Source organism: Clupea harengus, chromosome 4 (assembly GCF_900700415.2).
Source record: "Clupea harengus chromosome 4, Ch_v2.0.2, whole genome shotgun sequence".
NCBI lineage: Eukaryota > Metazoa > Chordata > Actinopteri > Clupeiformes > Clupeidae > Clupea > Clupea harengus.
The window spans coordinates 12596722-12612906 of NC_045155.1; the positions used below are offsets into that span (position 1 = coordinate 12596722).

Consider the following 16185-nt stretch of genomic DNA (forward strand, 5'->3'; position numbering starts at 1 on the left):
CACTGCACTGCCTCAAGGCACCTCAATTAGATAGAGGCCTAAAGCCCCTTAGAGTAAATGTGTGGAATCAATGGCAAGGAAAACACCCGTGAGCAGAGTCCAGAGTCCAGACCAAGAGAGAGGTAGAAGAATGCTGTGGTCTGTGTTGTACCTAATAACCTCCCATTGCTCTTCCATGCCACATTCTTATGATATAAGTAAATAATTACCCTAAAACTGTGGATAAGCTTAACTCAGAACTAAAATAGTGTAACAGAGATATAAATATAACAGGTAGGCTACAGCAACTTATGAAAAGCCCAAGTTAATAGTAACAAGTCATCTGTCCTTTCTCAATCAGCAGCAGGGCACCTCAGCTACAAAGTCTGGCCTGTGCAGAAGTTTAGTACTGTTCCGTTCAACACGTACAGTACATGCCTTACTAAAAAATTACCTTTCCACAAACACTACATCTTTTTAATGTCATCTATTATGACAGAACCACCCATTTCTTTTAGTATTTTAGAAAGTTTATTATACGTTAGGCCTACATATTCAAAATAGAACCTGCATGTTGTCATAGTTAACAGGTCATTTTAACATCCAAATTTCACCTTTGATTTATTTTCACTTAGTGGGTGCAGTAGTCACAGACATATAGCGGCATAATAAAGCATGGCACATTACACCCTGTGTACCATCCAGGAATAAAGGAATAAAGTTTGGCAAACTGAATGTCAGAAATATGAACTCAACTATGGTCAAATGTGGGCCAGATTCTGAATTGTCAAAGGGTAATGAAAAGACATTTCTGATATCTCAACGCAGAACTTCAGGGCTCTAAAGCAAGGCTCTCGACAACATTTCCGTTATCAGTGGTCTCTTGTGATGTCACCCCATCCTTGGGTGCAACTGCGGCCTCAACTTTCTTGCCCGCTTTCCTCTTTCTTTTTCTGCCTTTGCCTTTGCCCTTCTGGGTGACGAACTGTGGGGTTGTGCGGATAGATTGTCTCTTGGGAGGGGCATTCGCGAGCTGCCGTCTCTGTTTAGTCTCCAGTTTCCTGAACCCCGTCATGTAGTCAGGCACGGGACACCCTGCCTGTTTGATGACTGTAGCGATCGTGCGAATAAGGGGCTTGTCGTCCTCCGTGAAAAATGTGATGGCCTTACCCTTGTGGCCCGCTCTCCCGGTGCGGCCGACGCGGTGGATGTACTCGATGGCAGTGGTTGGGAAGTCATAGTTGACCACCAGGTTGACCCCTTTGAAGTCGATGCCTCTGGCTAGAAGTGCGGTGCAGATCAGCACCCAGATCTTCCCTAATCTGAAATTCTTCACCACATTTTCCCGTTGCTGCTGGGTCCGGTTGGCGTGGATGACGTCCACGTTGATGCCTTCGTAGACCAGCTCGTGGAAGAGCTCCCGGGCGCGGTCGATGGACTGCACAAATACTAGCACCGGGGGATTGAGGCCCTTCCTGATCAGGTTTCTGAACGCGAGCAGCTTCCCGTTCTCAGCCCCTACAAACAGGAGCTCCTGCTCTACTGTCTCTGCGGCAGAGTTCCTGGCTCCGATGTTGACCACAACAAGATTGTCCAGGTTGAGCTTGCACCATTTTTCAACATCCGGGGCACAGGTGGCACTGAAGAACGCCCTGCGGAGGGCTGGCGAGGAGCACGCTTGGAAAATGGCTGCCAGCTGCTCCCTGAAGCCCGTTTTGCCATCCTCAAACAGCTTGTCTGACTCGTCCACTACCAGCCATTCCACCGTGCTGAGGTCTAAAGCTGGCGGGTCCTGATTCAGCAGGTAGATGAGACGGTTGGGCGTGCTTACCAGTATGTCGAATACTTTTTTGGATTTAGGTCCTTGTTTTTTGACTGTGTCCTTCTTCTTGATGATGTGCACTCTGAGACCTGTTCCATCCACAAGGCTGAGGAGCTCCTTGTAAGTCTGATGGGCCAGCTCACGTGTGGGGGACATCACCAGGGCCCTGAAGCCCTTGTTGACTGGCTTGCGTAGGTTCGTGATGACAGGTAAACAGAAAGCCACCGTCTTCCCTGAGCCGGTTGGAGCACATGCAAGGATCTCCCGTTTGTGCATCATGACAGGAATGGCCTGCATTTGAATAGCTGTTGGGCTTTCGTAGCCTGCTGTGCAAATGTTCTGAAGAACTTTTGAATCTAGCTGATATTCATTCTGCAGCTCATTAAAGGTACAGACTGGATCTGGAATGTCTGTCCCATGCACATGGATCTTGTTCTGGCCTCGGATCTGATTTACCTTCTCTTGGTGGAGCTGCTTAAGTCTCTTCACAGACAGCTGATCTTTGGCATCTTTTAGATCAATAGGCTTCTTTTCTGACGAGGAAATCCATTGTATTGCCTCATCCTCTGTCATTACAGAGGCTTTCTCTTTTTTCTTCTTCTTCTGAGATGAATTCGAAGTTTTCCCTTCATCTTTCAATTTCCTTTTGACAGATTTAGACTCCTGCTCCAATTCCAAGTCCTTCTCGTCATCCTCATCATTCACAATATCATGACTTCCCGAACTAAAAAAGTCTATTGCTGTTAGCGGATCAGTAGAGCCTTTCTTCTGTTGTAGTCTCAGCACCTTAAATCTTTCGGCATCTTTTCCAAATCTTTGATAATTAAATTTCGTTCCAGCCCCAAGCCTCCTAAACAGGTCGTGTGTATCCATCTTGCCAGCGTGCAATCTACTTCCCATGTGCGTAAAAAGCTACGAATTGTCTGTAACTTCCGGGTCAAAGCAACAACGCAACTTCCTTTCTCTACCTCGTTCCTTTCCGACTCAGCCATATTTTAAAGTGGTAAGTGAGTACGATTCTCCTCTAGTCAAATCGTTAAAATACATAATTTAAAGTTTACGGATATTCCAATTTGGGTCGATACATTTCTTTTAACGATATTGAATATCGGAGTTTGTAAGTTTAATCTAAAAAGTTGTCCTTAATGTTATTCTAAGACCTGATTCTATGAGGCCTGGTAAGCTTCGTAGCAGCCACATGCTGCTAAAAAACGGCATGAGCATACCAGCTAGCTAGCTGCCTTGCTATAAGGCGTCTCCTGGTGATGTAAACTTTTACGTGCTTGTTTTTCGTTATAAAATTGCTTAATGTGTTCGCTTAACTTCTGTATGCCGAAGCATTGCATCAGCGAGTTACTTTCCTTTCTTGTAACAAGCTGGCTATGATATGTAGCATACCCGTATAAGCCCGGGTGTAACGCTAGCTTGCTATTGAACTGCCTGGTCGGCCAGTCTTTCTAAAAAGAAATTATATATTGATGTCCCGAACATTGTAGGTCAACTCGACGTTGTACTGTTGCAATCAACATGCAGAACGACGCTGGTGAATTCGTGGACCTCTACGTCCCCCGCAAATGGTAAGAATAGCTACCTCCATTTTTGAGCAATAGCAACGATGTACAATTGGATACTGTATACAGCGAAGCATGCTCAGTAATATCACCACCTGATTAAATGTGAGCTGTTGGGTTATCTCCCCTGTAAATATTATTTGGCAATTTCACCAAAGTAAATAGGCTATTCATGCTGTCAGTGAAAGCAGTGAGCTGACTTCCTGGAGCACCAGTGTTCCAACCTTCATAGTGGTTATCGGATGTTTTCCTTACTTGGTGGTCACATTATTTTTGGGCGAGTTCTAAAGTTTTGTTCTATTACCTATTGTTTGAACAGTAGTTGAAAAAATAGTTGACTGCCGATGATGGGCAGGTGTCAAAAGCCAACACTAGCATCTTGTGTCAGTTATTCATTTTGACTATGACAAATGTTAAGTATTCTTCACGTTTTCAGTGTTTGCCAGTGACGCACTGTAACCATCAGACTGCTATTGACAGGTGTTATTGGTTAAATGAAAATATGTTCAACCCTACTCTAGCATGTTTAGATGATTTTTGGACACCAGAGCATACTTTCTGGCTGTTATTATAACCTAGCAAAATGCTTGTAGTAGTTGGTATTTAGTGTTGGTATTTGAATAATATAATGCATCACTGAAAGGTATTGCCTTGTGTTTTTCAGCTCTGCTAGCAACAGAATCATTGGTGCTAAGGACCACGCCTCCATCCAGATCAACGTCGCTGATGTGAGTTGAGATGTTTGCACTATTATGTTGTTCAGTTATCTTTCATAGTAGATGACTGATGCTTAAGTGCCATGTTTTGTTGTCTGCAGGTTGACAAAGTCACTGGCAGGTTCAACGGTCAGTTCAAGACCTACGCCATCTGTGGAGCCATCCGTAGAATGGTATGATCCCCCTTTGTAAACCATTGTGACCATAGACATAAATGATGCTTTACTGAAGTAGTCACTTACATGTCTGGGAAAATTATGTGTTCCTTGGATGTGTGCAAATCAATTTTGTCCTACTTTTATCATGCTTCAAATGAAAGATTGAAAGACTGATTTTATATGTACTTGAATGTTCTATGTAGGTTTGTACTCCAGACTAGCAACAAAGATGTAACAATAGTTTTTACAGCATTGTGTCCAAATAAATTGCCCAAATATACCAATTTGCATGCTTTTATCAGTGCCAGCTGTCTTGTTGATGTTTACAAGATAAGTCTGTTGGTTAGTTAGCTGGCTAGTTTAAGCCGGGTTTCTGCAGGTCCATAAAAAGTGCAAAATCCATGAATCTGGATTTTAGACCTCAAAGGTCTGAAATCTATGATTTAAATGTCTTAAAGACATCAGTTGCATGTTAACATCAAGTTTAGGTTACTCGAGTAATGTTGTGTTAACTTCAGTATCTTTCAAAGTTGTGTTTAGGTGGCCTACCGCTAATTGTTTGATGGTTCCATTTTGTAGTTCTCGCAAAAGCTCATCCGCTCTGGTATTAAACGTAATACACAGTTTGCCATGTTGATGGTGAACTGGCCTCATCCCTGTGCATCTTGAACAGAATGGGAAATACGGTCATTGTAACACAGGACTAATCCTGGCTATTCTGGTAGCATCTGAATACCTACAATATCCACCTATAACAGAATAAACATAATTATAAGTGGCTCGCTGACTATGCAAGTCTTTGATTGAAATGGGAAGGTATTTTCATCATGTACGTTTGCATATTTTTGTCCATTCTTTAAAATTTCTACTGAAGGTGCTCTTAATTCAAACGGTATAGTCTTTGAGTTATAGCTTACCATTAATACTACCCTGCAAAATAGGTGGATTATCATAGGTTGATGGTTTTAAAAGAACTGTAGCCTCTGTCCTTAATCAATGTATTTGATTGGACATACTGTACATCTGATTAGAATGTAATCCTCAAACTTCAAAACCAATCTGCTGTGTACAAGCGTGCTCAGTTGAATGTGAATACTTTGCCAGTACTGATATAAAATAGGTCTTAAATTGCAGCAAGGGGGATTCGTCTTGAATTTAAACCTGCAGAAACCCTGTTTTAGCCCAACTCTGCCTCCTTTAAATGTTATTGTACAACTGTGTTTTGGAGTGTCTGAGTGAATTATTTGGACTGTTGTGTTTTACTGTTTCTGGCTGTGGTATGCCCATGTATGTCATGGATTAATGGACTTCTACTTGCAAACAGAAATAAATGGTTTCAGATTTTCATGTAAACGTTTTCCTTGCAGGGTGAGGCAGATGACTCCATTCTGAGGCTGGCAAAGGAGGATGGCGTGGTATCAAAGTAAGTCATTTCCTGTCTTCAAATGTTACTGTTGAAAGAGATTTCACTCACTCACTTTTGTCTACCTGTAGTGGGTAACATAGTGAAGATAAACTCACCATAAGTTAGCTGTGTATTGATGTGAAAAATGAGTCTGCCTGCATTCAGTCCAACTGCTAGCAGGACTAGTGTAGTGAATTGGGTGGTTATGATGGGGTTGTGAAATTAGCACATGTTATATGCAGTAAACATCATATAGAGTCTCTTCGTCTCAGGCAGTAGGACACTTGCAGTTAATCGAAGGCAGCATGTTGGTGAAGGTGTATTCTCATGTTGAATGCATGGGGAATTACTTCAATTGATCTCATGTAAACACCTGTCACACCCTAACACACTCTGATTTCTTTTTACAGGACCATCTAAGTGAGAAGGTGAATTCCTGGAGTGTCTTTGTAAAATAAAAAAAAAGAAATGTGAAATTGCAGTGTGGTCTTTTTTTATTCCAGCACGTGTCTTGAGAAACTATGGTTAAACTTTTCAGACATAAGCGTTAATTGCCAGGTTATTTTAGAAAGCTGTTGACTTCAACCCAAAATTTGTTAGGGCCATATCTTGAGCGCATTGTTGACACCGACCTTCAAACTTGCATGTTGACCCATCAAAAAACTGCATGTATGTGATCAGTTTCACCAATTTCACCTCTTTTTGGCAGTTGGCCTTATGTTCCAAAGTAATACAAAAGGAGTGGTTAGCCAGGATTGGCAGAGTGGCTATTCCATTATTATTTGCTCGTATAATGAGCTTTTCACGGATGCAGATGGTGCAGAGCCTACAAACTAATTACTGATTACATCTGATGTATTTGTTGGCACCCATCAAAAGCAGGGCCAGATTTGTCTCTTGAATTGGAAAGCATTATCATCAGACCATTCTTTCTCCATCAGAGAACGATGTTAAGAATTTGTGTTATTGTCTTAATCCAATTAAGCTGGGGTATTGTAAGATCATGTGCTAAATATGACTAGTCTTCTCTACCAAGTCATGGAAAAACGATTAGCATAATTATTACTAAAGAAATACTGAGACGACCAATAAAGTATAAGTGAATTTGAGGTTCCCACAGTCACAGAGCCTTTGTTCTGGGGAAGTGAAAAATTCTCCCCACCATTTATTTGTTGAAAGATAAATCATTTACCTTTTTAGAGTAAACCGTTCTCTCAAAAATCTGGCACTGCCTTTTCTGACACTACCATAGCACACTAATAATGCTACACTTACTGCACTGGACACAGAACCTGCCTTTATTTTATCCTACACCTCTGTATGCCTGTGGTTTGTTTGTCAAAATCATGAATTACATTTTCAGCAGTTACCCATGACATTGGAATCTTCTAATTTACTCCTACACGCTGGGTGTGTATTGTAATCTGACTCCTAAAGATGGTCAAGAGTTGTTTTTTAGCAAGTTGCAAGTGAAAAACACTTTCGGCATTATCAGTGGGCTCTGGTTCTTTAATGCTGTCTATGTCACTCATTCAGGAACTTTGCCCTATTGAGCATAAAGCATATTCAGTTCTCGAGATGTCTTAATTTCCCTTAACCAGAGAGTGGCAGTATTGATCCAAATATCACCATGCCTAATCAACCTGACCAGTAGTGTAGTTAGTGCTGTGAAGTCTATTAAAGTTCACAAATGGTAATATTTCAAGTCATTTATTCTTTGGCATGTCTTCATTTTATGGAATGGGACTTCAGAGTATTGCAAACTGTCATTATGTCTCCCCTGAAACAGCTGTTTTTCAACTTGTTTCCCATGGAATGAGCTTGTAGTTAGCCATTGGTGTGATGACAGGGTGAAAAGGTGCTGTGGAGTGCCTAAGCTTACATTTTTGTGGTGTATGTTCAAACTGTGAGACAAACTTTGGAAAGGAACTTTTTGTGATTTTTTTTGTTGTCTATGAAACCTTTTAGAATTCGCTACGGGATGTCATACTATATTTTCAAATTAGCGATAAGAACAATATATTGGTTACAAACTTTTTTTTGTTTATATGAAAATATAGAAACATCTCTTTCCAGCTATTCACCTCTGTTTTGGTCTCACCAGCTCTCTCTTGGCAACAAAAAAAACACCCAACACTTTAAGGCTTTTGCCTCTTAATTACAGTTAGTCCTCAGTTGTCCTCTTCATTTCTCTTCCCCTCTCTCCACAGAGGTTAAAGAGTGTCTGTAACTCCGTCATTAAAGGGCCACTGTCTTTTGGAAGCTAAGATTAGAGCTCTGGTGTCAACCAGACCCCTGAGCCCTGTCCAAACAACCTCCTAAGAGCTCTGAACAGGTTCACATGCCACACAGATGTGACCACCAAGACTGCCTGGAGTTCACCACGGCCACATTTCAGGTGTGGTTAAAAGAAAAAACTTTGTGTGGTTAGGCACTCTTTCCCCCAACTCCCAATTTACCCCAAAGTGCCTGTTACAGTGTGGGAATCCAGATAGGCAGGACGCTCATGACTGTCCTTTGGCCATATCCTGAGTACCCAGATAAGAGGCTGCGAACTCGAACAAAACACACATAGACTGTGTTGGTGTGGTCCCGTCAGTGTGTAGCAATATGGAAAACCCTGCCTGAGATAAGCTTCCCGTCAGAAGTCTTGTCTCTAGTGGTGGTGGCGGCCTGTTCTGTGGACGATCACCCGTCCTGTCAGATGTGGTTTGACCCCCTGCGGTGCCCTCTCTGTCTTCCCTGCCCTCCTTTTGACAGCTGCTAATCCTGTGTTGACGTTGGGAATGACTCTGGGATCCCACCCGGCCTCTCTCAAGCACTAGGGGTTTACGGCCTCCTCTGCCTGTGCATATGCTGCTCTGCTAGGCCCAGGTGATGCTCACTAAGCGAGAGGCTTTCTTTTAGATAAGACTGAGCCAATTCGTGAAGTGAAACAGTATGGAGCCTTGTCCATAGCATTCTGTGTTTAAAAACTAAGAAGGATAAAATTATGTTGATGGATGATGAGTCAAAGGAGTTAAGTGAATTCCTAAGAGCCAAGCTTCCAAGCCAATCATCCAATCATCCATCTTCCAAGCCAATCATCCATCTTTAACATGTTATTGTGGCTTTCAAATGTCCTGAACACAGAGCCTTCATCTAAACCTCACAACATGCAACAAGCCTCACATCACAAATACTTGTAGCAAGGGCGTAGGTTTGTTTTCAGCTTTGGTAGGGACACTGCCCCCCATATAAAAATAAAAACTTTTTATTATATGGTTTAATTATATAGTTAAATATTAACATTTGTGTACTAACTTGTGGAACTTTGAACTGATTTAAACATAATAAGAATAATAAAACTTTAGTTCAAATACAAAATAGTATTCTGCACTGAAAATAAATAATAATAAATAAATGAATTAGAAACGTTCTCCACATTTTTTGCAAGTATTAACATCACTTCTTTTTGTTGTTCTTTTTTGGATATCCCAAACATATGTTTGGACAGGCCAATTGATAGCACCTTTTTACTACCTACAATTATAACATTTATTCTCAAAATAGCCAGTGTGAATGATATCATTCATGGGTAACATTGAACAGAGCCGGAGCTCTGCTTTCACGTGCTGAGAACGTGAGCCTTTTCAACCAATGAAATGACAGCATCTTGTCTCGCAGGCTCGAGGGCGCATTGGAAAACTTGGAAATGTATTTTTCACTCTTCTGGGCGACGAACATAGTATAGATAATAATATGAATGAGTTTGCAAATATATTGTGCAAAATATTTTGGACCATATGCAAACCTACGCCCTTGACTTGTAGTACTGTGCACACATTCCATGATACCTGCTGACCGCAGTGGGAGAGAGAAGATTGCCAATCCTATTTTCTGAAGCACAGCAATGACGCAGGTGGCTGGAGGGGAACAGGCCCCCCGCGTGGCCTCTGGTGCTTCTGGCCTCTGCCGGAGCACATTCATTCACAGGGGGAGATGAGTGCTTTAACTCCAACAGAAAGAAGCCAGAGGGGTGTTTTTTGTGCACAGCAGAACACTTTGTGCCCCCCAACAAAAGAGCCTCTTCGCCCTCTCACAGACTCAAGAGGGCCACCACCGGGAGAAGTACCGCTCATTCAAAAGCACCTTTTTTACTCTTGATATTTCTCCAGCTTAAGGTGGAATGGAGGGAGAGATGGAGACGATAACAGAGCAGGTTTTAATCCGATTCCATAGCCGCACCCCGAGTACCTTAAATACGGTTGATTCGACCGCAAGCTCAGGGCACTAACTGCTCCCTTCATGTACTAAAAAGAACAAATATAATATAATATAATAATCTGTCATATATGGCCGTTTTCAGAGTGGTCAGTGAGTGTGACGTGCTCTTTGTTAGAAATCTACTCTGTTCATAACCCCTCAAAAAAGAGTTTTTCATCAGTATCTTTAGCTTGTTGCTCCACCGCACACTCTCACTCACTGTGTCCTCCCCTCTTTTGAGAGCCATGTTGCGTACATCCCCTCTTATCAGCCCCTGTGCCTTTGTGCCCTTTCAGGAGCACTGGGCTTCAAAGCAGGTAAGCTCCACAACAGAGAGACGCTGCTGAAGAGTGGTGGTGGAGGAGGAGGAGGTGGGACAAAAGAACTGGAATTGGGTGACGGGCTTGTGGAACCGCATAGCGTGTAGGTACCTGCTATCCTCATCAGACAGACATCAAAGGGTGTCGAAGTGGCTTCCTCTCTCCCCACAGTCTGCCCTTCTGCATTCACCCCCCCCCCCCCACACACACACACACACACACCCCCCACACACACAACCACACACACACACACACACACACATACACACACACACACACACACACACACACACACACACACACACACACACACACACCCACAGACACACTCACACACACAATGCCACTTCAAGGATATTTCCCAGAATGCAATGGAATTCTGTAGGTTATTATCTGATTTGGAGGATGTGGGAGAACTGTGGTCTAAACAAGAGATTATGTTTTAGGGGATTGAGGCCAGTCAGCCTTAAATATGCACTGTGCTGTGAACTTTTGAATTTTGTATTCATGATTGTCTCCACCAGACTACCAGTGGAATCCCTTACTCTGCATTAATCTTGATCAGATACAGACACAATTCTGTAGCTTTTGCAGACACTATTGGCACCCACAGGACCGTCAACATTAATATGTCAACATTAATCATGTCAACATTAATATCATCAGGAACAGGAACGTACAGGAACACAGAGAGGCTGAAAAACGTTTTAATTAAATTTAATTAAACTAAATTGTGTACTTCACATGCAATACATTTCCACCGTCTGTGCTGTTTCTTTATATTTGGCCACAAGGTCTAAGTGTATGCTGTCAGCAGTTTTTGTGGTCTGTCCTGTAATTCAGTCTGCAGGTTGCATGCCTGGTGCATCAGCCTTAAGTGAGAGGTGTTGAGGTACACAGGGGGGTTACATCATCTTCATATGTGTGTACAATAAGCAGAGTGACAGATGCAGCAGGTGTTGTTGTGTGATGAGGGTCATTCCTGCATGCAGTGAAGCAGAGCCTACAACAGGCACATCATATGTTCACCATCTAATACTCAGCTGCTTATCACTCTTCTCCTGCCACTCGGTGGATGTTTGAGCCAGGTCTGTCTGTTACACAGAAACACACTTTCATTAACTCTTTCCCTCACTAGGGGTATGGGGTATGAACACCTAGCTGCATGGGTAATTTAACCTGTTGTCTCAGTTGCCCCTCTGAAGTCTGTGTGACAGTCATAGTATGCTGCTTGTCTGCTCATGCTCCGAGGTATGCGTGTGCTCACGTCCTGAAATCTGTGACTTAATTTAGTTTGAGTCATAACAAGGATGGCTTTAGAGCGTTTGTTATCACATCATCTCTCTCAAGTCCTGGTTGATGTACAAAGGCTGGTTTGTATATGTAAAAACAAGGATGGATTGCATTTTATCTTTGTGGTTCCACAATGCACTGTCCTTCAACAGAGCTCCTTTTTAAGTGTGCAATGTGCATGTTTGAATCAGACTGTCTCTGTAGCTGTGTGTATAGAATGCATGGCAGCCAGAATTATATTCAGTAATTTGATATGCCTAGAGACAGGAGTTTTATTGATGTCTGAAGCACTTCCACCTTTTGCATATAGCAAATTGCTGTGAACCAGAGTGATTCAATGTGTGTTTTTAATTGTGTGTGTGAGTGGGTGTGTGTGTGTGTGTTACACCCATGCGTAGCATTGAACAATGGGGTTTAATCATACATCCACCAAAGGACTGAAGAAGAGAGCAATTGGTGGGGTGTTACCACGACAACTGGTGGTTCATTCTTAATTTCCAAAGGAGCTCCTTGGTGACCAGGAAGTGACTTTGGCCTGAAACCCAGTGAAGTAGATTAATTGAGTGACACGGGCAGTGTTGAGCTCGCCCTCATTCACATGGCCCTTCTCAGAGTTTACTCACCGACCTTTGAAGTAGATTGTGACGGGCACACACTGCACCTCCCTCGTCTTCCTTGGAAGACCTGCCACAGCCCCCTTTTCAAAAAGGCCTCCCTCCATCTCCTCTCCCGGTGTCCCGGGAAGGAATTTTTTCTTGTTTATCAGTAAATGAGACCTTTGTTGCGTTAGCAGCTCCACTTGAGACTTCCTAAATCACACAGCTCGCTCACCCCATGTCAGTTTGCTGTGACACTCCGCAGAGAGCAAGGGTCAAAGGTTGACACATGTATGGCAGACGGCGGAAGAGTAAACCCTCACCCTCAGTGTGTGTGTGTGTGTGTGTGTGTGTGTGTGTGTATGTGTGTGTGTGTGTGTGTGTGTGTGTGTCTGTCTATCTGTGGTGGTCTAACGCAGATGGTTGTCTCCATGTTGTATTTGTGTGCCTGTGTTGTGCTGTTGTCGGGCCGACAGTAAGTGCCTTGTGGTGACTTTGCATCTGGCACCGACTTGGGCTGTAACACAAGTTTCGCATCAAACAACGTCAGAGGAGAACATGATGGATGCTTCCCTTTCTCTAGATGTTGTTGGTGATCCTGTGCCACTACCTTGTGTGCGATAATGAAGGTAAGACATGATTCATAACCGATCTGTCAATTCATACATTAACACATCACCATGTACATTAATACATATGTAATAGTATATCGCTTTTGTTCATAAATAGCAACGAAATGCATTTTATTTGACATGTGTTTTAGGTTACCTCATTGCTCGTATGGTACTTTTCTACATTTGTGAATGTTTTCTGAGTGTTTGAAAGTACCTAACTGACTAGGCGATTTACTGTACTGGACACCAGTGCTGTGTTCCAGGTGGACAATGGGACATGAGGAGAAAACATCTGCACTATTTTCCCTTCCCTTGCTCTCTCTCTCTCTCTCTCTCTCTCTCTCTCTCTAGCTCTCTTTCTTGCTCACTCTCTTCATCTCTCTCTCACACACACTCACTTTGTTATCTGGAGCAGTGCCATGTAATTAAGCCTCAGGTGCTGCAGACTGGAAAATGAAAGCTTGTGTCTGCAGAGAGAGGAGCACTACACAAGACTGTCCCCGTGCCAACAGGATGGAGACCGGCGTGGGATTATGTTCCTTTACCAAACTACAAAAACAAGTGTTGGTACAGTAATCTGCATGGCCAGAGCTATGAACATACAACGCTATACAGGGTCTTTTCCCCGTTAGTTGTTCCCGCCTTTGCTTTTGTTGATTATTAGCCCATATTTTATAGGCTTGTACTACCATTGCCCCGTGCTAGTATGTGTTTCTGCTGATATACATGTATTTACTTGATTACCCAAATCATAGTGAACCATTAAAACATTGGTTGATGATGGACATAATGGACAGTAATAAGTAGCAACAGAAAAACATGATTACAGAACAATTCAGTGGCCACAAAGATTATTAAACCAAGATGATGTGTTCTCATTCGGGACTGAATTGGCCCTTAGGGCTGGTTTCAAACAGCCCATGGGAAATGGGAGGGGAGGGTCTCTTGGGACAAAGGCGGTGGCGTTTTGATCAGGTTAAACACAGGCTTGTGTGCTTTCCCTGTGTGAGTAAAACACACACACACACAGAGAGACACTTACCGTTGTGTATTTGTCATCTACTCTTTGCCCGCCTTGTGTTCATTTACTACATTTTTCACAGTTTGAATAAACATCCATTATCATATTTGTGACTGTCAGGGTTGTGTCTGGTAGGAGCAAAAAGATTGTGCCGACTCCCCTTATGTTAGATAGGGTGGGCACACTAGAAGATGGCTTCCCCTGTCTTGGAGAGCAGACTCTCTTTGCAAGCTGATAGAGATAGGTAGTACAAAGGCCTCTCAGTGTAAGAACAGTTTTGGGTTGTTTTTGGATATTCACCAAAAAGTGATATCAAGTTCTTTTTCCACAGACTGATACAGATTGTTCCGCAGTATTTTTAGGACAAAAAGGAAGGAAAGTGGTTTCTAAGACACCCACAATGAATTTCCTGCAGAGATTGACAGTTGATTTGCCTTGTGAAGATAAGACAATGCCTGAAGTATCAAGTAATCAAGGTCACCTCACATTTTGAAACCGCGAACATAATTTTTTTCCCGGTCAAAAACGTAATCCCAGATTACATGCCTTGACAAAGGAACCAAGAAATGTTTTTAAAAATCGTACTTGTCCTACTCTAACAATGTTGCCTGAAGGTATGGATATATGGATATTGTCGCATGTCGTGAAGGATTTCTGTTTTAGTACATATTCAGCGAGAGCCTGATTGTTATGCTTTGTCTCTGGGGTTTCAAGAAAGGGGATAGGTGAGGAAAGGGGAGGGTTTGGAACGACACATCTCAGTAACTTTAGGCCGCTTGGCGCAATACGCAGTGGTGCGTTCGTGCTGAACTACGCAGCACACAGTGCGAGAGGGAGCTCGAGCGCAGGTTTGTTGCTCATTGAAGCGCGAAGAGCCGACAGCGCTGCAACGCTGTCTACCCCTGTGTGCACAGGGAGGAAAATTTCAGGGAAAACATTACAAAACCCAGACCAAAAGGGTCTCTTTTGGATCTAGTGTAGACATTATTTCGCATGGCACTTAGAAACAACAGGACTTCGTATCTCACGGATGCTTCAAATCGGCATATTCTTCTTCGGTGTGAATAGTTAACATAACAAAATAGACCTAACGCGCAGGTGAAGATGGCGAGGGCACTGCCAGGGGTGACCGCACTCCCAACTTTTAGAAAAACGGGACATTCGGTATTGTTAGTATTATCATTTATTTACGGCTTATCGGCTCAGGAGTTTCCTATCAATGGAGCGCACGGGTACAGTTTGCACCCACCTTACTTCAATTTAGCAGAGGGGACAAAAATCACGGCTACAGCAACCTGCGGCGAGGACGAGAACGGAAGACCGATCCAGGACCTATACTGCAAACTAGTCGGTGGACCAGTGTCTGGTGACCCCAGTCAAACTATACAGGTACAGCCAAACTCATGCCATGACACTCTTTTATATGTTCGTCAGTGGACATCAAAGTTATGCTAAACTAAACTTATTATGACTCCGTGTGCATTTTGAACTGTGGTTTGTCGCTTGTCTAGTTATAGATAGTTATATGTCTAGTCATAAAATGGGACTTTTAGCCTTTTGAATGGACAAAGGACAAGCGGAATGTCACTCAGTGGATGTGTCAGTCGTGTGGCCAAATTAACTTTTCTCAAAATATTTATGTCTAGTCAACTTTTTGAAATCTCTTCTGGTTGCACACCATGGCTGCTGTAGTTGAGGGAAACAACTCGATGAACAGCGTAATTATTATTATACAGTGGGGTCACCTGTTCCACCCCCGTTCAACCTAGGCAAAGCGTTTTTAGAAAGGCGCATGAAACCTCTGCCAGATGGTTCCCACGGGGCACGGACAGTGCATGTTGGCAAGTCGGTGAAATGTGCAAACATTGTAAACTGTAAAATGCAGCCCCCTGCAGATTTTTTTTGCAAGGATTTCCCAGTGGAATTCCCGGTATTCGTGAGGGCCTTGAGTGAGCGTGGAGGGAGCGTCCGCGACAGCGGTCATCTGCGGGAGTCATGGGCCGAAACATCAAAAGATTATGCTAATAAGTAGCGACCTGCTCTGTTCTACAATGCACCCCTGCAGCTGTGTTCTCACGAACCCGCAAACTCATTTCAGTCTGCCTTATGGGTTCATAAAAAAGAAATTGTGAGAGAGCAATCCGACAGCTTTAGCACTGAATAGAGGAGAATTAAGTATCAGTGAATAAATAAATTAAATGTCATCTGAACTAGTTGTGACAGGTGATTTTGAATTACTTTGAAATCTAGAGGACTTTATTTCATGCAACAAATGGTTAACTTAATCGGCTATCTTCACTTCGAATGAACTTAACCACAGTAAAATTGAAGACGACGGGTATCTGAGAACGTGGTTGTCATGAAAAGCTTACAGGGTTATGCTGGATAGGACACAGAACACACTTCAGCCACACCCCTTCTGGTATTCATGCAGTATGTGAGCGA

The 16185-nt window shown here is 42.9% G+C and overlaps 3 protein-coding genes across 6 annotated transcripts in view; 2 read left to right on the forward strand and 1 right to left on the reverse strand.

The window, feature by feature from the left end:
* Positions 1–491: 491 nt before the first annotated feature.
* Positions 492–2748, reverse strand: ddx52 (DEAD (Asp-Glu-Ala-Asp) box polypeptide 52). Its single transcript, XM_012826166.3, has one exon. It carries the CDS (start codon positions 2699–2701, stop codon positions 812–814), a length of 1890 nt encoding a protein of 629 aa, XP_012681620.2. The 5' UTR covers positions 2702–2748; the 3' UTR covers positions 492–811.
* On the forward strand, positions 2706–6127 carry rps21 (ribosomal protein S21). Of its 2 annotated transcripts, none has more exons than XM_012826167.3 (6): positions 2706–2804; positions 3298–3378; positions 4037–4100; positions 4190–4261; positions 5614–5669; positions 6062–6127. In XM_012826167.3, exons 2-6 carry the CDS (start codon positions 3329–3331, stop codon positions 6069–6071), a joined length of 252 nt encoding a protein of 83 aa, XP_012681621.1. In that variant the 5' UTR covers positions 2706–2804; positions 3298–3328; the 3' UTR covers positions 6072–6127. The 2 variants fall into 2 exon arrangements, with proteins under 2 accessions (XP_012681621.1, XP_031422127.1); XM_031566267.2 differs by having other exon boundaries at positions 2779–2918.
* Positions 6128–14284: 8157 nt separating this feature from the next.
* Positions 14285–16185, forward strand: part of lama5 (laminin, alpha 5) — a 66088-nt gene continuing 64187 nt past the window's right edge. Inside the window, exon 1 of one of the 3 annotated variants that reach the window (XM_031566269.2) lies at positions 14285–15129. In XM_031566269.2, the coding sequence (XP_031422129.1) occupies positions 14845–15129 (285 nt within the window). In that variant the 5' untranslated portion in view covers positions 14285–14844. The remainder of the gene's footprint in view (positions 15130–16185) is intronic. The other 2 variants (XM_031566270.2, XM_031566268.2) reach the window with 2 other exon arrangements.